The following is a 27,428-nucleotide window of genomic DNA, read 5'->3' as shown; positions in this document are numbered from 1 at the left end:
ACAACCAATCAGTAAATTAATTATGACATATACGCATTGAGAAAACAGTCTTGGGTCATACTTATTTAATTAGTTGATGAGGTCATTAACCATCCTGCTTGCTTCTTGCATGCAGAACTCCTCCTGAAACCCTTCCGCACAAGCCACTGAAAATTCACATGCACGTGTTTACTAAGTAAATAAATAGCAAGTAAAAATCAGAAGCTACGCATCATCTAATATTTGTTTAAAATAATTCAAGACTCATAACCAGAGGGTTGCAGATGTATTATGGTTGTTGGTCTAGTAATTTATCAGAAATGAGATTCTGGATTTTTTTCAATGTCAATATAATTAAATAATGAGAGAGACGCTATGTGAAAGGTCTTATATTGCATTACCTCAGAGCAAACCTGTTGGGTATTCTGACCCCTACTTTTCACTCAGAAGCAGAGATTCTGAGAGATTAGCAAGTTTTGCAAAACCTCAGAGCTGTGGGGGGAGGGGTGTCAGTTAAGCGGCCGAGACCAACCAGCCCTTGGACAGGGCTGCACTGGCTCAAACCCACACATCCAGCTTCCAAGGTTAGGGGCCCGTCTGCAAACTACAGCTGCCTCTCAAAGGCTCTCCCTCATATTTGGGGAGCCTTCATCAGAGCCATATTTGACTCAAAGGGTCAACCTGTCCTCCCCCCTCCCCAGAGACCATAAATTAAGGGGTCTGGGCATGAATCCAATAGAGTCAGCTTCAACTACATCCCTTGGAAGAATAATAAGGTGACCCTGTGATAATGTCCAAAGCTGCATTACTGTTGGTAATCCAGCCAAGTTTTACTGAGCGTGTGCTGTGTCTCAGCCCCCGGACTTTGAATAAGAGAATGAAGACATGAAAAGCAGAGTTGCTGTCCTCTAGGAACTTAGAGTCAAGGGCAGGAGACAGACAGCAATGAGAGGAAGACATGTTCCAACTGATAGAGGACTGAACTGAAATTAGAAGGAGGTCTAACAGGAAGCGAGGCCCTCTGCTGCCCCATGGCTGAGAGTAGCCCCGTGCTGGCACGACGACCCCCTTTCCTCACTTGGTACCTTGGACAGCTCTGGTTTGTTGCTTTGGAAAGCCTCTCTTCCATCAGGAGGCAGTGCTCTTCTGTAACTAATTGGACCCCATGATAAAGAGACAGGGGTTGTTTCTTATAACGGCTCCCAAGGGGTCGGCAGTTCAGGGCTGGGACAGTGGCGCCCACTGTCTGCTCTACCATCCTGAGCCCGTCTGCCTCTGTTCTCCTGCATCCTGCCTCTAAGTCAAAGGAAGGCTGGCATGCCCCAGGCCTTCTTCACACGCTCTGGACAGGAAGAACAGGGAATGCCGAAGAAGGGGATTTCTCCTATCAACAGTTGGCTTTCGTATTAGAAGGGAAGCTCTTTGCAGGGACCACACTCTGTCTCATAGGCCAGGACTACGTCACCTGCTAGATACTGGGCTAGTGAACATGTTTGTGTTACAGCCTGTGGTGTGCAGGAAGGCAGGAGAGAAAGGAAATGCAGGTGTTTTAGTGTCTGTCACATTTGGAAATTCCTCCTTATTTGATACATTTTAGGTTTTTTAAAACTAAAATTAATGTATATTAGTTTCCTATTGCTGCCTTAACACATGACTACAAATTCTGTGACTTAAAATAACACAAACTCATTATCTTACATTTCTGGAAGTCAGAAGTCTGAAATGGGTCTTACTGGGCTAAAATCAGTGCGGACAGAGCTGTGATCCTTCTCGATCCCTGGGATTGGGGGGAGTCTGCACCGGCCTTTTCCTGCTTCCGGAGGTGCTGTGTGCCTTGCCTCATGGCCACATCACACCGCCCTCTGCTCAGGTCATCCCTTCTTCTATCTGACCCTCCTCCTTCCCTTTCAGGAGGACCCTGTGATGACAGTGGGGCCCCCTGGATACTCCAGGACAATCTCTCCATTTCAACATCCTTAATACACTCACATGGCCAAGGTCCCTTCTGCCTTTAGGTGACTATTCAGAGGTTCTGGGGATTAGGATGTGGGCATCTCTGGGGGCCATTATTCTATCTACCACGTGGGTACCTGGTTTTAATAAGGAAACAGGCTTTCACTGAAAAGCAAGAGTTCCATGTGAACACCCCCCCAAGTCCACTCCCCTACGAGCTGCCTTCCATCGTTGACTTCTGCTGTTCTTGAGCACAGGCATTGCTGCCCTTTCCTGATGGGCCGGCTGGAGGCCTCATCTACTGCCTTCCCATCCTCCGCTCTCTTCTCCGCCCACCTTGTTGTGAAGGGCCGGGCAGGGCGCAGTGTCGGGAAAGTGCCCAGCACAGGCATTAGGGATGCTCCGTGAACGAACTCGCTCCTTATTCTTCCTAAGTGTAAAAACTGTAGAGCCCAGCCCCAGTTGTACAAAATGCGCACCTGCTTGTCCTGCTCCAGGAGGTCTTGGAAGAGTTCCCACTGTTGCTTCCGGAAGCGATCTGACTGCTCCAGCTGCCGGGCTGCGTTCTCCTGGACCTCCTGCCTCAAGTACTCACACTCTGCCCGGGAGAGGCCGGTCATGCCCGGGAGTGTCTGAAGGAACAGGACATCCACAAACTTCTCGAACGTTTCCATGGTGCCGCGGTAGAGCTCCTGAAGCCGAGAGCATGTGATGGGGTTACAAGTCATGGTCTCACCCTGGGTGGGGCCGTGGGCTTTCCACAAAGCACAGAGGAAACCCATCGAAGGGAGCTTTCAAATACATGCACGCGTGCACGCGCACACACGTGCACACACACACAAGGGGGGGAAGAAGGAGAGGGAGAAGCAGACTTCCCACTGAGCATGAAGGCCTATGCAGGGCTCGATCCCGGGACTTCACACCTGACCGCCTCTCCTGATGTTAGAAGAAAGGGAGTCTTTACCTTCATGGCCCATACTCTACAGGCCTGGCAACTAGACCCAGGCACAGGAAAACCAAATACATAACATCCTAAGGACATCACTGGCGGGACAAGGCTGTGGACACTTCAGGGTCAGCACAAACCTTTATCGAAACTGATATATTTGCCGCCATCCACTGAGACTGGCCCGGTGCTTCTCTACGCACTACTCATTCCTCCAGCAGCAACACCCGATGGGCATTTTGGCCTTGCTTTATGGAGCAGGAAAGTGGCATTAGTTGGCCAAGATCTTAGACTCCAATCCCAGCTCAAGAGAAGGAGTGTCAGCCTGCTGGAAATTGTCCCCTGCTGGAGGTGGGCTCAGGTAGGCTTGGGGGCCACAGGGCAGGGCATCGAGAACATCGGCCCCATGAGTATGAGCTCACTGGACCTACCCCATTCCCTCCATGACACTGGTTCTCAAACTCTGCTGTGCATCAGAATGCTGTTAAGATGGGGAAACTGAGGCACAAGTTAGATAAGCTGCTCCTGCGCCCATAACTGGCCAATGGCCTGGCTGGGATTGGAACACAGGCATCTGTCTCCAGAGCCTGGATGTCACTGCTCTACCACACAGCATACACGGAGCAGCAAGTGGTCTTCTTGTGGGGACGTCAGTCATTCCCCCTAATTCAGTATGGCCTCATCTTAGCTAATTACATCTTCCAAGACCCTACTTCCAAGTAAGGCTACATTCTGAGATTCCAGGGGGATAAGACATTTTGGGGGCTACTGTTACGAATGGAATTGTGTCCCCCAAATTCAAATACTGAAGCCCTAAGCTCCAATGTGACAGTGTTTGGAGATGGAGCCTTCAAGGAGGTGGCTGAGGGTAAGTGAGGTCATAGGGTGGGGCCTTAAGCTGATAGGGCTGGTATCCTAATAAGAGGAAGACCCCAGAGCTCTTTCTCTCCATGAGCACATGGGAAAGGCCAGGGAAGGACACAGCATGGGGGTGGCCATCTGCTAGCCGGGAAGAGAGTCCTCACCAGAACCCAACCTTGCCCACACCTTGACCTTGGACTTCTGGTCTCCAGAACAGCGAGACAATGAATGTCTGGTGTTTAAGGCCCCTGTCTAGGTGCTCTGTTACAGCAGCTGAGCTGACCGATACAGACACTCTTCACCCGGTACAGATGCCACGATCCTGAGGGTTTGCACGTCCCACCTTCACACGTTTGTCTGGCCCTGGGACGCCCCTGACTCCTTGTCCACAGGGCCTGTCTCCCCTTCAAAGCTTGGCTCAGGCATCACTTCCTGCAGACAGCTGCCTTTGACCTGGCCTTAACCCCAGGCATCCCTCATGCCTCTCCTCTGTACCTGTAAGCAGGGATGTTGTAACGGGAGCCAACTGGGATCAGGCGTGTCCCGGATGCCAGCTGCTGCCTAAGGGTCTCACACGCATTCCGTTCTCATACCACCTCCATGAAGAAGGCCTATCATTATCCCCATTTTGCAGACGGGGAAACTGGAAACTGGAGGGGCCCAGTAAAATCTGAAGGCCACACAGTGAGGACGGGGAAGAGCCTGGACGCAGACCTGCGCTGAGCCTGGAGTGGAGCCCGCATGTGCTTCCCATCACTATGGCACTTGTCAATTTCCTTTGCACTGAGATGTCTGCATTTCTGCCTTGCAGCAGCTCTGAGTGATGCCTGAGGCAGGGGCTCTGTGTCTCAGTCATCATCGCCTCCCTGGAGGCCCCTGTCACTCTGGAGGGCACGGGTGGTCTCCCCTGTTCTCTCAAAGTCAGTCCTCTGGCCAGCATGCAGTCGCCCTCCCCATTCTGGAGTTGCACGAGGTTACCCGGGGAGAAAGAGGTGGTGTCGGCCCTCAAACCCAGGCCTTCCTGTTCCAGGGCCAGTCCTCCGTCCTCCCCACTGCCCTACCCACTGACTCCCACAAAAGCCCACCTCCTTTCCATCCTGGGTGAACTTCCAAAGGCCTTTGCTTCTAGGGACATTTGGAGGTCAGAGTCCTGAGCAGCCTGGAAATGGAAGATGCCTCAGGTAGGACCCTGGTGGGTGATGTGGGGAGGGACCCATGGAGAGCGTGTGGCTTTCCTGCTGCCCAGCCAGAGGGCCAGGGTGGGACCTGCGCCTGCATCTTTGGGGTCCTGGCCTAGGAGGAGGTGGGATTCCCATGCACACGCAGATCCTGAGGGTTCTCTGCGGGTCCCACCATGAGGCCACGTACCTGGCAGAGCCCAGCCACGGCCTCGGTGTTTCTGAGGTTCTCCTCCTCCTCCAGGTAACTCCGGGTCAGCCTCTGCCTCTCCAGGACTGCATGAAAACTCTGCGAGTAAAACGGGAGCTGAATCACGTGAGAAAATGCCAATTTTCCTAGAAAAATTCCCCCAGAGGGCCACTCTCAGATCTGAAGGATGTCTGTCCCTGATTTATATACGAGGAAACTGAGGCACAGGGATATCATGTGGCTGAAAATTGCAAACCTGATCTGGCCACAAGCCACCCAGACATCATTCTGTGAATGAGTTGCTGGGGACCACTGCCCAGGCCCTGGGGACCACCCAGTGGAGCCCACCACCTAGCTGACCACGTGGCTGAGCCCTGAGGAGCCCAGAGAATGTGGAGGAGATGGGGCAGGCACAGGGGTGCAGTGGGCACCCCAGACACTATCAGAGGGCAGGTCACAATGACAGGACAGATTCATCTCCCGGAGGTCCACAGGGGAAAACGCCCCTTGTTCGTTTATTTATTTGTTCACTCATTCATCCATTCTTACATGCATCTGTTCCCCCTTTCCTTCCTTCCTCCAAGTCTCCTGAGCACCAGCATGTGCCTGCCTGGCCTGTGCCGAGGTGCTGCGCAGAGCCGACCCGGCCACCCTTCCTGCGCTCAGGATTGTGCAACGCGATGCCGGGGGAAGGGCCGGAAATCTCCGAGCAGCAGAGAGCAGTTCTCATCAGCCTTATTTCAGATGCATCTTCTCCAGGACAGAAACAGCAGCCCCCACCTTGTGACCCGGAAGGCCCTTGGGAGGAGGCTCCGTGAGGGGGTGGGGTGGCTGGACCTTAAAAGGACCTAAATGCCTCTCCTCTGTCGTGGGGGGGGAGGTGTCTTCTCCTGGCTTCTCACTGGGGAGCTGCTGCTGCCACCACGCTGGCCCCAGGGAGGTCCCGTGCCCGTGCTCTGGGTGGGGCCTGGACCCGGTCACTGTCCCTCCCTCTCGCTGGCAGAGCCGAGACGAGGTGCAGCTCATGTCAGCGCAGAGCCGAAGAGCCCAGACCAACAGTCCAGCGGTGGCTGCCCCTTGCTTGGTCTCCCTGCACCCTAACCACCCAGGATGTGGACACTATGGCTCCCACCGTGCAGATGCGGAAGCTGAGGGCCAGCGGGGAGCAAAGCAGCCTTCCAACCCATTTCCAGGCGCCCCAGTGCCCAAATGCTTGACCACGTGCAGGATGGACAAGCAGGCACCCAGGCCCAGCCGTTAGCAGGGGAATACAGGGGCCAAGGCGGGGCTTTCCTCTCTCTCTGAGAACCGCAAGCCCCAGGCATCCCAGTTTGTGTCGGCGTCAGCTCATTTCTTTGCCCTCAAGGGGGGTGGCCTCTTGTTTCTTGTCCAGTGAGTCTTCTTGTCCCCTTCCTCGTCAAGACAAGGGCCTTTTCTAACCTGGCCACCTCCCTGGTCCTGCAACAGAGCCTCCCGTGCACGGTCCTCCCTTCCCCCGGACTGCCTAAGGTCACTGGGCTGACACATGGAAGTGAGTAGTTGACTTCATGTCTGGCTGATGCCAAAGTCTCTGGCTGTCCCTGCACAGTAACGAGGACGAAGCCACAGCACTCAGCCTGTGCGGCCGCTCCCGGGCTAGCTGTGCCCATGCACGCGGGGCTGAGTCGGGAGCAGGGTCACCTGGAGGAACTCGCCCGGGGCGGTGGTCAGCTGCGCCTCAGCCAGGAAGCTGCTCTGCTCCTCTTCTTGGGCCAGCGCGAGCTTTGCCATCTCCTCTGCCTGGTGAACCAGTGATGCCTTAACCAGGTCTTTGCCTCGCTGGACAAACTCTGAAATCAAAGTAAGCCACAGCACATCGCAGGTTATGCCCCGGGCAAGACCATCACAGTCTCCTGCCCGCACTCAGGATGAGAAACATAGGTTCAGCTTCCAGGTACAAGTGCTTCCAAAAGGCCAGTGTTAGGAGCCCCTGGCCCTTCAAAGCCCACAGCCCCACGTTATTTAAAGGGACCCCCACTTCCCCTTGGGCCCAGTGCTCCGGACACCACAAGAGACTGCTTTTAGTGGTGTGCAGGGCCACCGGCCAACCTGACCAGGAGATGAAGAAGAGGCATTTTTGTGGGGAAAAAACAAGGGAGGTGTAAGTGACACAGGTAGGGACAGCTGGAAGGACAGGACAGAAGAGCTTGGACCTGGAGGAAGACAGTGACATCTCAGACTGCAACTGAGATTCAAAAATCACGAGGATGAGCTATTAAATCAGCAGGACCTGCAGGAAGGAGAGGATCCCAAGGGCCAGGCTCTCTGCCTGGTGGGGAAGGTGAAGGCAAGCAGAGAGGCTGGGGTCTAAACCCACCCTTCACCCCGCCCAGGTCACTGGGCCGGCAGCGTGCCAAGAACAGCACTGGGCGCTGGGCCTGGCTGCTCCTGGTGCAGAGCAGTTGAGAGAAGGAAGGGAGGGTCAGTGTCATGCCGGATGAGGGACTGGGCGGTGGGATGAGAAGGATGAGGGATCATGGGTAGCGTGGGACCCCAGAGAAGGCTTCTGGGAGAGGAGACAAAGAAGATGGGAGCCAGATCCTTCTCCCCTGGGTTTTGGGGGGAGATGTTGATTGTAGAAGCTAGAGAACCCAATGACGGCCAGGCTCCCAGGGGTCTGCAGTTCTGGGGCACGTTCGTTTCAGCATTTCATACACACACACACACGCACGTGTGTGCACGCATTCCACACTTGTCAGACAAGCACACTTCCTTGGGTTTTGTCTGAGAATCTGTTTAGCCTCTGGCACCAAGAAAAGAGTGTGACCGGGTGTCCAGAGAGACCAGAGTCCTCCCTCTGCCCGGGGTCCTCCCCCCACCCCGACTGTCTCCTTGCCACCCTGTCTTGTCCAAGTTCAACAGAGCCTGATCAGTGGGGGCTGCTTCGGCCTCCTGTCCCTGCCACTCTGTGCTGCTGGGGCCCCTTCCCCCTGGGAGAGCCCAGGTCCCTCTGTGCGATGACCCCCAAGGCGAGATGTGCTGGGTTTTACACGGTCCAGAGCTCCAGCCAACAGTGGGCTTCCACGTGGTCACAGAAGCCGTGACTCAGAGGGACACAAAGACCTCCTGGAATGGCCTGGCTGGGGTCCTGAGGTCCCAGCTCCGAGTGCCTACCCTCTGACCCCATCTCTGAAAGGCAGCGGGCAGGCGTGGCGGAGGGGGCATAAGCCACTGCAGACAGAGGACCGGGCCGCTGGCTGCGATGAAAACCTGGCACCATGGACTGAACTGCGTCCCCGCAAATTGACACACTAAGGCCCTAACCCCCTTGGGACTGCATCTGGAGGTTAGACGAGTTCGTGAAACGGGGGTCTTTATCCCGTAGGGTTGGTGCCTTATAAGAAGAGGCAGAGGTGTGAGAAAGCTCCTTCTCTGCTACGTGAGGACACAGAGAGAAGGTGGCCGGCTGCAGGCAGGACTCGGTTTCTCACCGGGAACTGACTGGGCTGGCGCTCTGCTCTTGGACCTCACTGCCTTCAGAACTGGGAGAAAAGAGAGGTCTGTTGTGTAAGCCCCCCGGTCTGTGCTATCTTGATACGGTGACCTGGGATGACCTTGACCCCTGGAGACTCCCTGGTCCTACGGCATCCACACTATGTGGGCATCAGAGCCCGCGGGGGAAACTGTAAAGCACATGGACTCCGTGCCCTGCAGACGTCCTGACGGAGACCCGGAGAGGTCCCCGCCTCTCTGTGCTTCCACTCCCAGCCCCAGGCGAACGTGCAGCCTTGGACCCGCACCAGGACCAGTGATGAGCTCTCCTCCCAAGGCCCTGGGGGAAGCCGGTGCTGGAGGCAGAGGTGGGACCCACCCTGCAGCTATAAGCTTCTTCTCTCTAATGATGGGACCTGGACTAAGTCTCGGATGCCCTCAGTGTCTTGAACCCTGACCTGCCCACCTCCCAGGATCTGCCCCAGGAGCCGGGGTGGGCATGAGAAACAGCCACGCCGGTTCCCTCCCCTGCCCCACATGCTCAGCCATTGCCCGCCCTCGCCTGCACTGCTGAGCAGGGCCCTGGGACTTGTGTAGGGCCGCGGGGTGCTGCTGAGTGCGCTGCGTCATTTCTGGGCATTGCCGCCCTCCTTTGCCCTCTGCACGGTCCAGGTGCTTCTGCTGCAGGCCCCTGGGGCCTCTGTGAGCCCATCACTGATGGCTAAACGCAGCAGGCCATCCCTGACCCTAGGGGCAGCCTTATGGGGAATGCAAGCAGGGCTCAGAGCCATCAAGGGATGCGGTCCCCAAGGGCCAGAAGGGCGTCTTAGCCCGTGCTGGTCTCCCGCGTGCTGCTCCACGTCTCCTGACGCTTACCGGCTGCCCCCCAGCCCCAACCCCCTTCCCCCCACCCCGGCACAGGAGGGCACCCCAGACCCGGCCTTGGCCCACTCACCCCTGCTGAAGCGCTCTGCCTCCCCCCAGAAGGCCTTGTGCTGCTGTCTGAGCAGCTCTTCCTTCTGCCGCCCAGAGAGCTTCCCCTCGATGGTCAGCAGCTCCAGGCCGTGGGATAGCGCGGCCAGCCGGCACTTGGTCTCCTCCTGGACTTGGAGCTTCAGGCACTCGATCATCTTCGCCATGTGCGCGCGGCCCATGGTTCTCTCCAGGGTGTCCTGAGAAGAGAAATACCTGGCTCAGTGCCCAGCGGCGAGGGTCTGCCAAGGGCCATGGGCCCCCTCCTGGCGCCCCCACGCCCTGTGAGCAGAGTGCAGACCGACCGGCTCTGCCCCCGAGTCCCCGTGTCTGCTCCTCAGCTGCGGACAGAATCGCCCCTCACGGGGCTGGGGTAAAACACTGGCTACAGAGAGAGCGCTCCTCAGGGGGCTGCTCTTCTGGGAGGGGGTTCAGTGCGTGCATGTGGCCAGAGAGGGCCCTTGCTTACGACCAACCCTCCCTGTCGCTGGGGCCTTTGGCCCCGGAAGAGAAGAGCAAAGGCACAACAAAGGTCACAGGCGTCCTTGGCTTGGGAGTCTCAGAGAGCCTGGGACACGGGGATTGAGATTTTCGAAGGTGAGACTGACTTCAGGAGTGGATCCGTCGAGGTCAGACTTGAGAACAGCAGCCCCGCCGCCTGCCCCATCACGGCATCACGACTCAGGACAAGACTCTCAGAAAAGATACCTCCCTCGGGCGGGAAAGGCTGACCAGAGGCCAACGGGACCCTGTGGGTCCGGAAGTCTCAGAGGGCAGCTGCTCCCCCTGCAGAATGGGGTCCGTGGAACCAGGGGGGCACTGCTGTGTGCAGGAAGCCCTAGTCCCAGAGGGAGGACGCCTCTCCCAGCTGGGCACGGCCACAGCCTGAGTCTCTCTCAGCCCCCACCTCATCTTCCACGTCTGCAATTCTGCCTCTTCAGACCCCCCTCTCTTTCCTTCTTGCCACACCCATCACAGCCGGCTCAGGCCCTGCTCACGTCTGTCCTGCTGTCCCAGCCTCCCACCTGCCCCCTGTGCTCTGCCCCCACATGGAAGACAGGGGCCTTTCTGAGAGGCAGGCCTGGTGCTGTCCCATGGCCCAAACCCTCCAGGCACTGCCTTCAAGCCAAGTCTGAACTCCAGGGCATGGTGCACAAGGCCCCGAGGGCCAGGCCTGGCTTCATCTCCAGCCCTGTCCACACACCTTCTTGCTCAGGTCGCCCAGCACACCTGGCTCTCAGCCCTGCCGGGCCTCTGCACACTCGAGGCCCTCCACCTGGAGCACCGTCTCTGTTCCTGTCACTCCTCTGCCTGCTGATCCCACTCACCCTTGCCGGGCTGGGCTGTGGGGTGCCTTTCCGAATCTTCCCCCCACTCGCCCCAGTGGGCCGCTCCTCCATGCTCCACTGCCCCATGTGCTTCTGTCTTTTAGGAGCTGATCACGAGGTGCAGTCCCAGGCAGGACTGGGAGCCCTTGAAGACAGGGGCGGGGTTTGAGCCTCCCACTGCCCAGCCTGGGCCTCACGGTTTGCTGAGCTGCACTGGTCTGGGTTCTCACACATGTGATCAGGGCAAGCATAAGGATCCCCAATTACAGACAAGAATGCTGAGGCTTATTCTGGAAGGCCACATAGCTAGTCCAAGGATAGTGGCTTTGAACCTTTTCCTCCGATCAGACACACAGGACAACGGTCAGCAGGCCCGTGACCACTAGGGGGCGCAAGAGGATAAGCGCTGGGTGGCTGCGCGCTGGGTGGGAAGGCTCTGCTGGGCGAGGGAGACAGACACAGACGGGCCACACTGGGGAGAAGGGCTCCCACACCACCCACGGCAGTCACCTCCGAGGTAGCGCGATGAGACCTCCCTGGCCCAGTAGTGACAGCACAACCTGCGGATTTATATTCAAAGAAAGAGAGGAGTGGAGAGAGGTGAGCATGGGCAGAGGGACATTGGATGGGAGGCGAGGGGCCCTGCCTTGCTCTGAGATCATGGAAGGTGCTCAGTGCCTGGGCTAGAACTCGGCTCCACCCGTCAGAGCTGCAGACCTTGGGTACAGCGTCCCCCTCGGACACCGAACTTACAGAGCTGTGAAGATGACGTTAAAATAGGTAAAGCGTTCAAAATAGCAGCTGGAACGTAGTAAGCCCTCGGGAACGCGAACTGCTGTCATAATTATCTACAAGCCCCTGGCACTGCTCTTGACACAGTTTTTTGTCAGACATCCCAGGAGAATGATTCTCACCACCGCTGGGGCCCTTTCCAGAACCCTACCAGTTTGATATTCTGTGATGCCACGTGAACACTGTCGGTCCAGCTGCCCGGGCCAGAATGATCAGACACCGACCCAAGAACTTACAGCCTTCTGGAGTTTATCAGCAACATAACATGAGATACAGAAGCTAAATTTGGGGGGGGGGGTACACAGGATGCAGGCAGAGCATCCTTCTTCCGTACAAATACAGATTATAGCCCTTTGCATGCAGCACCGTGAGGATTTGTTGATGTCTGTTTGCCTGCAGACCTGTGGCCCGCAGAGTCTAAGCACTAACACACCGAGCACTTCCCATGGGCCGGGATCTGTTCCAAAGGCCTTACATATCGTCCGCTCTCTAATATTCTCAGAGCAGGCTCTTCTGATCCCTACTTACAGATGATGAAATGGAGTCCCAGAGAGGTTAAGTAACCCGCCCAAGGTCATCCAGCTAACAAGCCGGAAGACTGTGGTATGAACTCAGGTTTCCGGCTCGAGTCTGTAATACTGTTTCTGTAACAGAACGTGGCCCACAAGTGGTACTCATCAAATGTTGGCTAAGAGAAGGGCGTACTGATAACCTCCATAATTCTTTCCCTTCTTTCTGTTTGGAAGTTACTGGTTAACACTTGGGCCGAGGTCAGCTAAGGATACAGTTTTTTTTCCTGCATCAATATCCTGCTGACAGAACAATAATTAAATAAAAAGGAAAAAAAAAACAGGGAAACAAGAGTCTTTCTCTTTTGATAAGCATTAATATCAGTTGCCTTATCGAATTAAAATCCAATTCACAGGGATTTGGATGGTAAATGCGGAAGTTGGTTGCCTGGGCTCAGCGATGTCATTAGACAGCATGGGAATCCTAGGTGAGTCACTGAGCCGGCTCCCTGCTCATCGGGAATAACATATCTGCCTTGCCCACCTTCCAGCAGTGCCGGGGAGGAAAGGGAGATCGTATGTGTACACGGTGAGCAAAAGCATCAAGTTCTCAAACAGCTGTTGTACCCGGGGAGTTTGTTAAAATGCATACCCTGAGACTGGTGGGGAGGGCCTGCATTTCTAACAAGCTTTCGGGGGCTGCTGAGGCTGCTGGTCTGTGGACCACACTCTGGCCATTGTGGAGAAATGGGAAGGCCTGCTCTGTGGGTCTAAGCTGCTGAGTTTCTGAGCCAAGGGCAGGGCGGCTGTTGCAGGTTCCTGAGCTGGGTATAACCTGGGTGAGTGCACAGGTCTGAAATGGAACTCATGAGTTTGCAAGGAGAAACGGGTGCATGGTGTGCCCTGGGCCTTGCACACAGCAGGGCAAGGTCAAAATCACTGCTGAGACACCCCATGGTGACTAGGGCGTTAGGGTCATTGAACACTTCCCTGGGCCCTGTCTGCAGAAACTCCTAGGACCACTCTTTTATAAACAGAGTAATTGAAGCTCAGGGGGTTTAAGTAACTGGTTCAAGATCACACAGCCTCAAGTGGCTGAGGCAGGTTCAAAGTCAGATTTGTGGGTTCCTCTATTCCAGTGGGTTGTATCTCCAACTACATATCAGAACAGTTTGGGGAGCTTTAAAACCAGCAATACCAAGGACTTCACTGTAGACCAATCAGATTGGATCTCTGGGCGTTAGCTCTGGGCATAGGCATTTCTTGAAAGTTCCTCAGGTGATTCATGGAGCTGTCAGGAGAGAAAAGGAAGCTCCATGCACACAAGTGGGCGTCAACATGGCTCCTCATTGTGGTCACCCAGAGCTCTAAAACCCCAGACTCATTTTGTCAGAGTCTTTGGGGTGGGGCCCCATCTGTGACCCCAGCATCAGTACTTTTTAAAGCTCCCCAGATAATTTCAGCGTGCAGCCAGGATTGAGAGCCAGTGCTCTATGCGGCCACAACACAAAACTGGCCAGCAATCTCCACTTAAGGAATGGATGGGTGGGTGGATGGATGGACGGATGGACAGATGAATGGATGAATGGATGGAAAGACAGATGGATGGTTGGATGGATGGATGGATGGACAGACAGACGGACAGATGGATGGATGGATGGACAGATGGATGAATGGATGGATGGACAGATGGATGGATGGACAGATGGATGAATGGATGGAAAGATAGATAGATAAATGGATGGATGGACAGGTGGATGGACGGATGGATGGTTGGACAAATAGATGAATGGATGGATGGATAGATGGATGGATGGATGGATGGATGGGTGGATGGATGGATGGATGGATGGATGGATGGGTGGATGGATGGATGGATGGATGGATTGTTGGACAGATGGATGGATGGATGGATTCACTGCTTTTCTCTGGGCTCTATTCCCTCATCTACAATCTCAAGGTGTTCGACTTGATCTCTGTGGTGCATCAAGCTTCCGGATTCCACATCCCTAGTGCGAGTATCTTCAGGTTCCCTCCCCGCCCCCTCCAGCATACCAGAGCCTGCAGATCCTGAGAATCACGCAGTAACCCTTCGGCTGCAATCATTCTTTCCGTGAGCGTCATCATGAGCTGTCGGGCTTTGGAGCTGGAACACTTAAATTGGTCCATAAGAAAGTGCTGGATGTTTTCCATCTGTTTCCAGAAAGCTTCCATCTGTGAAATGAGAATGAAAAGCAAGAGGTGGGTGTAGAAAACTTATTTAAGAAAGTTATAAAGCTAGAGGGTTCATGCTTGAGAATTACGATTCATTCCTTATCACACACTGAGATCCTAAACACTTGTGCAGTTGGGAGCGAGTCTATCTTGGCAATAATCGAGTTCTATAGAGAGGTTCTTCCTTGGTGTATTGTAGGTGCCAGTCAGTTTCAAGGTGGCTTTTCAGCAAACACCAGTGCTCTGCTGATAAGGCAGGCAGGCACAATGAGATCACCCAGTGTAAACAGCTTAAAGACTCTTAAACAGGCCATGATTGCTGCCTGGGGAGTGCGTGAAATTTGCCATTGTGCTCCTAGAAGCTTCCATATCTCCAAAAGGGATTAACCGTGTTCTGGAAATAAAAGCACGAATGGCCATTTACATTTTAGTTACTGCCATAAGAGTTCAAAAGAGCAATATGGCAGACAGTGCTGACCATGAAAACAGTCCGCTTTACAATCTTTTTCTTCTCCTCCCATCTTATCAGGAGGAAAGGTGGGAATCACCAAGTGGCTGAGAATGTTGGGGCTCATCCAGCCTCCCAGAGTTCCGAAAACCGGGATACTAGCAGCCATAACCACCTCCCTTTACGGTGCAGGGAGGGGTCAGGCTCTGTGCCCCACGCATTTTGTGTCCAGGTGAAATGTGTGTTGGCTGGCTGCAGGAACAGGCTCCGGAAGTTAGGTCACAGAGCTGGGAGGCAGGGGCAGAGTTGGTGCAGGTCTACCCACTGACCTCCCCGAGCTGTGGTTTTTCTCTACCTTGGCTCGGCCTGTCCGACTCTGAATTTGTCTGGGCACCTCTTGCTGCACAGGGTATGAGCGGGGTCAGGAACCCTGCCCTGACCTTGCGGCGTGACAGGTGGACACAAATGCAACTCGAAACACTAAGTCACTCTGACCAGCCACCGCCCAGCGGTCGCACACAGCCGAGGGGAGTGTGTCCCAGCCGGGCAGCAGCCCATCCTTCAAACCTCCAGCTTCCCTCCTGCTCCCAGCCCCCCACTGGATGGCCTCCTTCCTGACTGCTCTAAGAGGACCTGACTATCCCCCTGTGACACCCCGCCCACCTCCAAACAGAGTTGGATGTCCAGCCAACTTTGCCTCTTCTACTCCAGCCCCAGAGAGCCAGGATACCCACTCTGTTCTTAAAAACTCTTGATTCCCTTGGCGTCCATGACATGATTTTCTCCTGGTCCCTCAGAGTCCGTACTCTGCTGTTCTGTTTCAATTCTCCTTGGCTCCTCCTGCTTAAATGCTGACAGGATCCAAGACTGAGCACCAGGCTCCTTTCCTGACCCATTCTGCACACAGCCTAGGCAAGGGCGTCCACTGCTGGAGGTCACCATACATCAGAGAATCTAGGGCATACTACAAATCATGGGCCTCAAATACACAGACACGGACACGGACACACAGGTCCACCGCTTTGGGGAGCCCTCGGACCCAGGAATCCAGGCTGAGCACCCTCCCTCTGCCACTCATGCCATGAACATCCCCGCTTCCCATGTCCTCTGACCTATGCTTAGTGGAGACTTTCCATCCTCGGGCATCTCCACCTCAAGACGTCAAGGCAGGACTCACCAGCTCCCCTCCCAACTTGCTTCTCCTTCGGGGATCCTTATTTCCATAGAACTAATCCTTTACACCCTCTTCTCCTCCAAACCTCATTATCAGCTACCCTATTAGCTCTCCTACTTTTTCTTACCCCTCTGTTCCTATTCCAATTGCCTTCATCAAATCTTCCCACTGCCCTAGCCCCAGAGCGCATACTTCTCCTCCACTGCTCAGCCAGAGCTGTCCTTCTAAGACAGAAATGGATCCAGCCGTCCCCCGCTGCTAAGCTGCAGTGACTCCCACCCCCTTGGCATGAGATGAAAACCCTCAGGCCCGATCTCTGGCTTTCTCTGGCTCTGCTTGCTCCTTGGTCCCCCCCGGCTCCCTTCTTTGCCAGCCCACTGGCAAGTGTCCCCCACACTTCTCCCAAAAGGCCTCTCGATGGGTCTTTTCTTCTATGAAGACTTTCCTAACCCAATGGATTCCTCTCTCCACTGTGCCTCCGCCTTCCGGTGTTTTCATCTATCACAACACTTGTAAGCTATAAAGTCCGCATCTGCTCACCTGCCGGTCCCCCTACTAGGCTAGCCTGTGCATCTCTCTGGCAAGGCCAGGTCTAAGGTCATTCTGAATCCCCAGTGTGGGGCACAGTGCTTGGGTTCTCCCACCCCCCCCCCCCGAAAAAACTGTTTAATACCTAATATAAGAACAGGGGGTAGTGGAATGGAAATGCAAAAAGGGATACTTGAAGGAAGCCACCCTCTCTGGAATTTATTTATTTATTTTTTAAATAATATTTTTTTAATTATATTATGGTAGTCACCATACAGTACATCCCTAGTTTTTGATGTAAAGTTCCATGACTCATCACTTGCGTATAACACCCAGTGCACCATGCAATATGTGCCCTCCTTAATACCCATCACCAGCCTCTCTGGAATTTAAAGCAGGCTTTTATGAGTGATGCCAGGGTCTGGAGAAGTTAGCAGCTAGAATCCGCTTTGATCCACAGGCTGGGAATGACATACAGGGTTAGAGCAATCTCTGCTTTGAGTGACAAAAAGATCAATCTAAAACTTAAACCAGGGGAATTCAGTTTTTAAAAAAACTCTGTAAATCTCGGCCCCTTCATTATACTTTCTCTATCACTTTCTTTCCGAAACTGGATCCCTGGCTTTGGGGCAGAGCACATCAGGGATTTCAAGTCTTAAACATGCTCCTAGGGGCCATCTCTTTAATCTCACTAATTTAACTGCCCCAGAAACCAAGGATTTTATAAGGAAAAAGGAAAAAAAATCCATCACATACATTATCTATTAGCAGCTCAGAGTATTCTCGCTCCTTCTTTTCCACATCTGCCAGAGTGATGTATTCAGAATCACCAGACCCCAGCATTTCCGTGTCTGACAGTTTGACCTGAAGTCCCTTTTCTAATTCCTCCAAGTCCTGGAGAAAACAGAAAAGGGGGGGGGGGGGAAGGGCAAATAAACAAAGGAAAAATCTAATATATCTTAAGTTCTAGAAAAGAAATGCTTTTATCTTTCACCACATAATCAGAAAATATTTCTTAAGCATAATTAGCTGTTCTAGGCATTGTCCTACTTAGGGTTTGATGGTAGAAATCTATTTTTCTCATTAGACATACAGTCTCAAGAATACTGCATTCTTTGCTTCTGTATTACTCCCTCCCTCCCCTCAAAAAAAAAATAGAACATACTTTAAAAAAATGGTGAATTAGTATCTTTCATTTCTTATGAAGTCTTGGAAAATGCCATGACTTCAGGGGGTTGCATGGGAATGCTTCTTCCCCACGCCTCTGGTTTCCGAGGGGAAGGATTACTCACTACACCCCAGGGAAGGCGGGACGCGATGTGATTGGTGGGTTCATCAGCAGGAAGTGGCTCCCTTAGCTTGTCTGGCCTCTTCCTCTTTGACATGGAGCATTCATGGGGAGGCCATGGCTGTGGTGTGGCCTTGGCCCAGGGTGCGCTGGGCAGCGAAGGGCCTGCCGCAGAGGTGGCCGGCTTGATCCGCACCAAGGTAGGCAATCTGGCGAACCCTGGGATTCAGAGTGTGGAAGCTCGGCTCACTGTGCAGGTAGGCCACGTCCGCCAAGCTGGCGTCTCCGTAGTGAAGCCGACCTTTCTGTGCGCGTATTCCCGACCCTTTGTTATCAGTTCAGAATTGGGGAAGGATGGGGGGACCCTCTGTACGGAGTCCTTCCAGCCCCGACGTGGAGGGTGGGAGGGGCCCTGTCTTCTGCAGAGTTGTGCTGGGAGCGCTGGCATCCACCCCGGGCACGTCCAGCTTCACTAGGAAAACGACACCAATAAAAAGTGCTTCTGTGCGTCCAAGCCGAGGCCGCGCATGGTTTCAGACCCTCGCGGCTTTGCTCGGACAGAGCAAGGCTTCTCTTCCAGCTGAGGAGCCCAGTACTCGGGCAGTTGGGGTGTTTCCTCCGCAGTCTCCTCGGGGTAGGAAGGGGCGTGCTGTGCTGGTCCCTCAGCCCCACCGACCCCAGACACCCACTTCTCCAACTGCATGAATCCCAAGAGCAGCGCCGGTTCGGGGCACTGCTTGTCCCCTTCTAGAAGTCGGGCGGCCATCATGAGCATTGAATAAAAGTACTCACTGGAAGCACTTGGCCAGACTAACTGTCCGTGAGCAGCAGGCACCACTGTGATGAACGTGGTCTGTAGGTGCTGCCCGTGGAGTCAGATCAGGGGTCTGCAGACGGCAAAGCTCTTACTCTTGCCCTAGAACCCCACTTCATATTACGCGTGGAGTGACCAGTATCACCGTGATCATCATTATTTATTCACTGGGGAGTCACTGAAACTCAATGAGCCTCAGTTTCCTCAGCTGTAAACTAAAATAATAATGGCCACTCACAGGGCTGCCTTAAAGATGGAATACAATCATGTGTGAAACGCACCCTGGGCGTTGTGTGATGGGAACGGTCCTGGCAGCCGTGGTCCTTAGGACGGTGATGGTGACGGTGATGATGCACCGCCCCCTCCCTGGGGTGCAGAGATTCACACTTCCCCATGGGCTCCAGAGGAGTGGGGGAGAAACACTCCCTCCCAATCCCCCCCTTCTCATGGAGCAGTGATGATGAGGACGATGAGGAAGAGGGTTGCTGTGGCTGCCAGGGGGACGTGGGCAGCTGTCATGATTCAGGGTCTAACTACTACTTCGCTAGGTGCTTCATACACGCTTCTCTTAGCCCTTCCGTGATGCCGCAGGCCGGGAATCACTATCCTGAGGCACCGGGGGAACCTGGGATTCTGAGAGCTTGTGAAAGAAGGAACCAGGATATCAACCTCCACCAGTCAGACTCCAAGACCTGGCTCGTTTCACTGCACATAAAGCAACGTAAACTCCATATAAAAGACTGAGAGGAACAGAATGCACTGTAGTATAATCAGTTAAAACCAATAAACCAATTAGGTATTTAAAAATATCCAGTCTAGGGGCGCCTGGTTGGCGCAGTTGGTTGGACTCTTGATTTTGGCTCAGGTCCTGGTCTCAGAGTCCTGGGATTGAGCCCCGTGTTGGGCTTTCTGCTCAGCAGGGAGTTGGCTTCTCCTTCTGCCTCTTCCCCCCTGCCCCCGCTTGGGGGCTTTCTCTCTCTCTCTCTGTGTCAAATCATGAAAAAGATTTTACTTATTGATTTGACAGAGAGAGAGAGAGACAGTCAGCGAGAGAGGGAACACAAGCAGGGGGAGTGGGAGAGAAGCAGGCTCCCAGCAGAGCAGGGAGCCCGATGCAGGGCTCGATCCCAGGACCCTGGGATCACGCCCCGAGCGAAGGCAAACACTTAACGGCTGAGCCACCAGGTGCCCCTCAATAAATAAAATCTTAAAAAAACTCGAAAAAACCTAGAGGTGCCTGGTATGACTCTTGATTTCGGTTCAGATCATGATCTCAGGGTCCTGGGATTAAGCCCCGCATCAGGCTCTGCACTCAGTGTGGAGTCTGCTTGGGATTCTCTCTCTCCCTCTCCCACTGCCCCTCCCCCTGCTCTCTCTCTCTCTCAAATAAATCTTAAAAAATAAATAAAAATACCCGACCTTGTGCAGAAGATAACAGTAACAGTAGTCCTGAGTAGCAGGTATGACCAAACTTCTTCTCTTTTTCCTGCTTTCAATATTTTTCCAAATTTTAATAATACCTGTGGTCATTTTTATATTTGTACACATATTTTTACATAATTGCATTGTGTTCAAAAGCGTATATTGTAATAAATTATTTTTACATGTGAAAGCAAAAGTAGTTTCTTATAATATTATGTTTTATATATTGTAATAAACTATTTTTAAGTAACCTTGAAATATAGGTTGAAGACTTACGTACATTTTCTTGTTTCGAAAGAATCCTCTGGTATAATTCATCATCAGACTTCTTTTTAGGAAGAAGATCAAGGAGGCACATTTTAAAAATCTGAATAAACATCTATTGCCAGGAAGGGAAACATAACCAAGGGAAAGGCTTAGAAATAGTATCTCCCTCTCCGTCCCTCCCTCTCTCCCTTTCTTCTCTATCTCTTCATGCACACATACTTTTTGCTAGAGGAAATATCTTGGGTTATAAATCATGACAATAGCCTATAATGGACTGTATTTTCATGAAGCTTCTAAGGAAAACTGGTTCACCTCTGGTTTTCATTCATTTATTCAAGAAATCTTCCTTAGGTGCCTGCTCTGTGCCTGTCCTTCCGCATTTCCCCATAGGAGTCAAGAAAACGTAAAAGGCAAAGGGGTGTTGCTTCTTTGTGGGAAGAATGAGAGGGACAGTGGTTTGGGACTGGGATGTATAAAGTCACCCACAGCGTCCTCTACACCAGAGAGGGTCCTCCCACAAGTGGGGACACCCAGGAACGTCCAAGGGTGCTGTCTCCACACCTACCATTCACCTACTGTAGGACATCTGGGTGTTTCCAGTTTGGGGCTATTGCGAGTAAAACCGGTAAGAACATCCACGTATGGGTTTCTGTGTGAACATAAGATCCTCTGGGGTGCGTGCGGTTGCGGGGTTTTGTGAGACACTGCCTGTTTGTCAGGGTGGCACTCTGCATTGCCACCAGCAATGCACGTGGGACCCGGTTTCTTCCCATCCCCACCAGCATTAGCCATTCTGATAGCTGTGTAGTCATATCTCATTTTTAAAAATATATCTCACTGTCTTAATTTGTACTTCCATCATGGCTAATGCTGTCGAGCATCTTTTATCTGATTTTGTGTGTGTGTGTGTGTGTCTGTTTACCTGCCACTGTATATCCTTTTTGGCGAAATGTCTGTTCATGGCTTTTGCCCTTTTCTAATGGAGTTGTTTACTTCTGTGGAGGTTTGAGCATTCTTTCTATGTTCTGGGGCGAGTTCTCTGTTGATACGTGATTTGCGAATACTTCTCTTTCCCCATCCTCTTTAATGGGGTCTTTTGCAGAGCACAATTTTATAATTCTGATGAGGTTCAATTTATTAGTTTTCCCTCGTGTGGGTCACGCTCCCTGTGTTAAGTCTAAGAAAGAACTCTGCCCAGTTCTAGATCCTGAAGATTTTCTCCTCCGTTTTTCCTAGAAGATGGATAGTCTTGCATTTTACACGTAAGCCCGTGATGCATTTTGAGTTCATTTTTGCACGAGGCGGAGGATTGGCTTGAGGTTCGTCTGTGTCTGCTTCCGGACGTCTGATTGCTGCAGTACCATTTCCTGAAAAGCGTATCACTCCTTCACGGAACTGCTTTTGCTCCGTTGCCAAAGGTCAGACGTATTTGTGTGGTGAGGCACTTTAGTACAGGGCTTAGTAAATGTCTTCCTGTAAAGGGCCACATAGTAAACGTTCCTGGGTTTGCAGGCCCTACTGGCACTTTTGCAACCATCAGATTTTGCTGTTACAGCATCGAGGCAGCTATGGGCCATAGGGTCAAGAACAGGCATGGCTGGATTGGCCCAAGGGCCACAGTTTGTAACCCTTGCTTTAAGGTTAGTTGAACACTGTTGTATGCCAAGCTAATATATTTATTATCTCATTTGGTTTTTACAGACTGCAGGACATTGGTACAATCTTCCCCATTTTACAGACAAGGAACTCTTTGGCTGAGAAATCTGTATAACTGGCTTCATGTCACAAGGGACAGCCATGAGGGACGGAACCTAGAACTTTCCACCAACCTTCCTTATGCTTGCCAGTGTTAACCAGCTCTAGGAACACAATGTCATCTTGGTTTTCCACCCACTGAAGTTGAGGTCATGTAAGGTAACATCCTTTTTTCGAAATGTTGGTCTCAAACCCACTTTCATTTTGACCCCAGACTGAATCAGTGATGTGCACAGGTCTTGTCTCATTCCTTTCAATTTAAAAAACTTTGAATTTGGAAAAACTACAGAGTCAGAGGAAGGTCCAAAACAGTACAGAGTCCCGCGTGTTCTGTCGCCTGGGTGACATGTGACGTCACTGTGGTACAAACTGACATTGACATTGGTCTGATGCAGTTTACTACAGACTTCACTCCATTTCCATGCACTGTCACATGTATTTGTGTGTGTGTGTGTCTGTGTGTCTATGCAACTTTACCCCAAGTACAGATTCATGCAGTCACCGCTGCAATCAAGTCAGAATGTTCCAGCACCAGGAGAATCCCCTAGGCCGGATGATCCCTCAGTTGGCAACCCCCCAACACACACATCCCCTAATCTGTGCTGTTCTCGCCTCTGCCATTCTGCTTTTAACGGTGCCAAATGCAGCTTCTGTCCACCTCCTGACAAGCCAAGTGCCAGTTTCTCCGCCAAGGGCCACAGGGAGCTCTGAGCTCCTGGCCTGCATGACATCTGCTCTGAGTCACTTTTTTTTTTTTTTTTTAATTTGTTAGTGATGCAGAGCGGATGCAGTGTTAGGGCAGGTTCAGCTGCACAACACAGTGACTCCCAGCTTCGGTCCGAGTCACTCCTGAACTGACCTGCACGGATGGATCTCTACCAGAGAAGCGGAACTTGAGGTCTCCGCGACTGCTGGCGTGTTTCCCCAGGTCCCACACGCAATGAAGATACGCCCCGCAGGGACGGAAAGGCCACGCGTGAGCGGTCTCCCAGGGCAGGGTCGGCATCCGCAGGCACATTTCTGTGGAGCGCCCACTGCGTGCAGGCACACAGACCTTGCGCTCAGACCTCATCTGGGTTCTGTGTCTGCCGTGCACCAGCTGTGTGATTTGGGGCAACTGACGCGACCTCTCGGAGTCTCAGGTTCCTCGTGAGTGAAAAACAACAGTAAGGCTTCCTTGAAGCTCAGGCATTTAGAGGGCTTAGCCTAGCAGAGTTTGCGTGCTTCACAAGTGGGGTTGTGATGATGCTGGTCACACAGCCCCGCGGAGCCCAGAGCTCTGCCTACAGAGACCCTTCAAAGCAGGACGGCTTCACTTCCTAGTGATTTGATGGGTTAAGAGCTGAAAAATATTATCTTTATACCTTTCCTAAAGTGGCCCAGAGAGGGGAAGTGACTTCCCCGAGGTCACACAGCTCGTCCGTGTGGGAGGGTGGACCAGAGCCCAAGTCTCTGACTCCTAGCCTAGGGCTCCTTCCCCAGCTTCCCGCTGATGTGTCTTCCCCCAGGGAAGCCTGGCCATCTCCCCCACACTCACTCAGTCCCCCCCTTACACACACTCACCACACCATACGGTTTGCCATGTGCATTTGTGTGGGTCACTGCCATCCCCCCGCCCTGAGAGTGGGCTCCACACAGGTGGGGGCTGTCCCTGGCACCGTGCCGGGCAGGGAGGAGAGACTGCCCACGGATAAGACGCGCAGATGAGTGACGGCGGATGCTTTCTCCGTGACAGCAGGCTGCTTCCCCGCGGGCCTCTGCTGGCTGCTCTGGGGGCGAGGCGGCCAGCGCCGTGTCACTCGCCAGCTGGATGGGGCTCTGAGCACAGATACAGTCGACCCTCCGGGGAGCACAGAGCCTTTGGATCGCCAGGGCCACCTGCCTGCTAGCGGGACAGGATGTGGCTGAACGAGAGCAGGCTGCTGCTGCACGTGGGCCACGGCGTCAAGGCCATGGGCTCCCCCAGGGACCGTGGGGCCGCCTGAACAGGCTCTATTTTTGGAGTCCTGGTATGATTTCTGGTTTCCAGTACGGGCCCCTGTTTACGAGGCCCACGCTGCTCTCACGGAGCCCCAGTTTCTTTCTACTGCACGTGCAACCTGGTGTTTATATTTCTCCAGGGTACAACGAAGCACCCCGTGGGCATATCTGTCTGTGTCTCTGTCACTCTTTCCGTCCACCCCTCTCCCTTTCTCTTTCCAACAGGCCTCCCCGCTGCAAGACTCATCCCTCATTCAATAATTCAGGAGAAATAACTCCTCTTTTGAAGCTCTGTGGCCTCGAGGCCTGGCCAGCCCTGCCCAGGGGTTCCGCAGCTGCGGTGGGACGCTTCTGTCTGACTTCCTTGCCGTGTCGGCCCAGCATTGATGCCCTTGGAGCCTGTGTGTGTCCGGCAGAGACGAGCCTCATTCTGCGGCTCTTGGTGGCTCCGACTGCTCCTCCGTCCATCAGAGAAAGCACGCCTACGAAAAGGCACCAGACTTCCCATCTCAGCTCCAACTTAGGGCTTTACGACCCTGGACGAGTCCTCCTCTCTGCACCACCGTTTCCTCATCCCTAATTTGGGGTAATAACACACCCACCCCTCCAGGTTGTGGTGAGGTTCAGGCTAACCGCCGGTGTGACACGTCCCGGGCCCAGTACACAGTGAACAGTCACCAAAGTCAGGCTCGTAAACACTGTCGTCACTATTATCATTTCTTTAGAAATGCTGGTGAGGATGAGGAGAGAAGGGAGCCCTCTCGCACTGCTGGCGGGAATGCAGGCTGGGGCGGACACTCGGGAAGACAGTGTGGAGGGTCCTCAAGACGTTAAAACCAGAGCTACCCTATGACCCAGCAACCGCACTACTGGGTGTCTACCCCACAGATACAGATGTAGTGATCCGAAGGGGCACCTGCACCCCACTGTTCACAGCAGCAATGTCCATGATAGCCAAACTATGGAGAGAGCCCAAATGTCCATCAACGGATGAATGGATAAAGAAGATGTGGTCCATGTATACAATGGAGTATTACTCAGCCATCACAAAGGATGATTACCCACCATTTACACTGACATGGATGGAACTGGAGGGGATTATGCCAAGAAGTGAAATAAGTCAGAGAAAGACAATTATATGGTTTCACTTGTATGTGGAACTTAAGAAACAAAACAGAAGAGCATAGGGGAAGGGAAGGGAAAATAAGATGAAAACAGAGATGGAGACAAACCATAAGAGACTTAACTCTAGGAAACAAAGTGAGGGTTACTGGAGGGGAGGTGGGTGCAGGGATGGGGTAACTGGGTGATGGACATTAAGGAGGGCACGTGATGTCATGAGCACTGGATGTTATATGCAACTGATGAATCACTGAACTCTACCTCTGAAACTAATAATCCACTATATGTTAATTAAATTGAATTTAAATTAAAAATTAAAATGCTGTTCTCCTTCCAATACCTTTTACGTGTCTGCACCAGGAGGTGGCCCCGTGGGAGGAGGCTCTCACCTGTCTGCCTCACCCCATAGCTCTCAGTAAAGGAGAGCCCGTGTCCCATCAGCAGGCACAAATGCTTCTGTCCCTTCCTGTCGCGGTGGCTGCACTGTCACCAGCAGCCACCCCTGGAGGGCACGCACGTGGCTGCAGAGCCGCGTTCAGGACCCGGGAAAGGGAGAGCAGCCCACCCCGCCACCTACCACGTGCTTCTCCCGCCTCAGCGCCGTGTCCAGACGCAGCAGATCTTTTAAGTGAAGGTCATACATACACAAGTCAAGGTCCACACTGGAAAGTGGAAAGAGAAACAGAAAGCCGCTGGGTATCTGAGATGGGGAGTGGGGTTTCAGGGAGTTAGCGCGTCCCTGCTCATACCAGCCTCAGTGCATCCTGACTCCAGATTTTAAATTCTGCAGCGCGCAGAGATGCCAAACAGCCGCCCCAGGTTTATACGAAGGAATCGAGGGAACCATTTCAGGCTCACTTGTGACCAGAAGGGAGCAGCTGCCCGAGACATGGAGGACAGGAGGCAGCAAGAGTCGGAGGTGGGAGAAAAGAGGGATCACACCCTTCCCGGCATCGGAATGTCTGTCATGTGTCACCTCTCCTCTGCCCCAGCAGGCAGACGTTCTCATGCCCATTTCACAGAGGAGGAAATGGACTTAGGAAGTCAAGTAGCGGTTACACGGTCACAGGGGGGGTAAGTGGCAGGGCGAATAGGACCATCTGTCCAGCCCAGGCAAATGCACTTTGAATGGCCACGCCCCCACCCAAACTGTGACAAGTCCACTAAGTCCCAAAGCTCATCAACAGCCCTTCCCAGTGTGCGGGCCATGCCACCGTCCAGGTCAGCACTGAGCTCAGCGTCTGGTCCCTCTCCTTCCATAGTCCTGAGCCGAGGTCGGGCCCGGTTCATCTCACTGAGGCAGGGCCACTTGGACTCACCGAACTTCACAGAGCAGAGAGGTCTGAGGACTGACCCACAGAAATGCTGACTCAGTGTCTTGGGCCTCTCCCGTGCGCTGAGTGGTTTGGTGATTCGGAGCAGGGCTTTGGAGATAAGGTCAAACCCAGCTCCATCCCTCACCTGCTGTGTGACCTTGAGCAAACTACTTAGCCTCTCTTTTATTCTTTGTAACATGAGGACAGTAATACCACCCACTGCATAGGGTCGTTAAGAGGAATTAATCCACTAATTGATTATTTTTTATTCAACTGTCACTGAACCTGTCCCAGGCTCCCACTGTGCAGTGGGGACACAGCAGTGAGGAAGACAGATCTGGTCGTACTCATGAGATAATTAATCCTTGCAAAGTGCTCAGCACTCTGCCTGGTACACAGAAGGCCCCTCATCCATGCTAGGTGCTGTTATGCAGAGCCCAGGGCACGTCAGTGATTCAGTGAGGCCCCCTAACAGGTCTCTCCCCAGGGCTCAGGCCTGACTCCATAACCCCCACGTTGGTCAACACCACACGGTGGCTGGGGAGCTCCAGCTTGGACACTGCGTGGCTGTGTGTCTGCAGCTGACTTGCTTAACCTCTCTGGGCCTCCATTCCCAACACTGACAGTGACATGGTCCATTGATCAGCTTCCCCAGGCCTCCCCCTCCTTACCTCTCACAGATCAGCGCCTCGGGGAAGCTGTTGGCCTGGACGAAGGTGCGGCTCAAGAACCTGTCGTAGCTGGTGGCCGAGTGGATGCTGGATGAGGAGCTGCAGTCCTCCTTCTCGGCCTGGCTCAGGCTCCCCAGGCTGCTGGAGGGGGAAGCCTCCACCGGCTGGTTTGGCAAGACAGCCTGCTTTAAGTTTTCATGCAGAGAAGGGTTGGAGGAACCGTCGGCCAGTGGCTGGGGTGGAGGGACAG

The 27,428-nt window shown here is 53.3% G+C and overlaps 1 protein-coding gene across 4 annotated transcripts in view; it reads right to left on the bottom strand.

The window, feature by feature from the left end:
- EVC (EvC ciliary complex subunit 1) overlaps window positions 1–27,428 on the bottom strand; it is a 63,345-nt gene that overhangs the window by 20,560 nt on the left and 15,357 nt on the right. For 3 of the 4 annotated variants that reach the window (XR_015725599.1, XM_045771330.2, XM_045771329.2), the window contains exons 4-12: window positions 27,179–27,411; window positions 25,769–25,853; window positions 20,348–20,446; window positions 17,300–17,437; window positions 14,235–14,393; window positions 9,534–9,750; window positions 6,788–6,936; window positions 5,108–5,206; window positions 2,412–2,624 (exon numbers count right to left, since the gene is read on the bottom strand). Coding sequence is in view for 3 of the 4 variants with exons in the window: in XM_045771330.2 (XP_045627286.2) it covers window positions 2,412–2,624; window positions 5,108–5,206; window positions 6,788–6,936; window positions 9,534–9,750; window positions 14,235–14,393; window positions 17,300–17,437; window positions 20,348–20,446; window positions 25,769–25,853; window positions 27,179–27,411 (1,392 nt within the window). In the remaining variant the exon portion in view is untranslated. The remainder of the gene's footprint in view (window positions 1–2,411; window positions 2,625–5,107; window positions 5,207–6,787; window positions 6,937–9,533; window positions 9,751–14,234; window positions 14,394–17,299; window positions 17,438–20,347; window positions 20,447–25,768; window positions 25,854–27,178; window positions 27,412–27,428) is intronic. The other variant, XM_045771331.2, reaches the window with a different exon arrangement.

The sequence above is a fragment of the Ursus americanus genome, chromosome 8, assembly GCF_024610735.1.
Source record: "Ursus americanus isolate L20-20 chromosome 8, mUrsAme1.1.p, whole genome shotgun sequence".
NCBI lineage: Eukaryota > Metazoa > Chordata > Mammalia > Carnivora > Ursidae > Ursus > Ursus americanus.
Note: the sequence above shows the minus strand (reverse complement) of the source record. Positions and strands in the feature narration are given on the sequence as shown.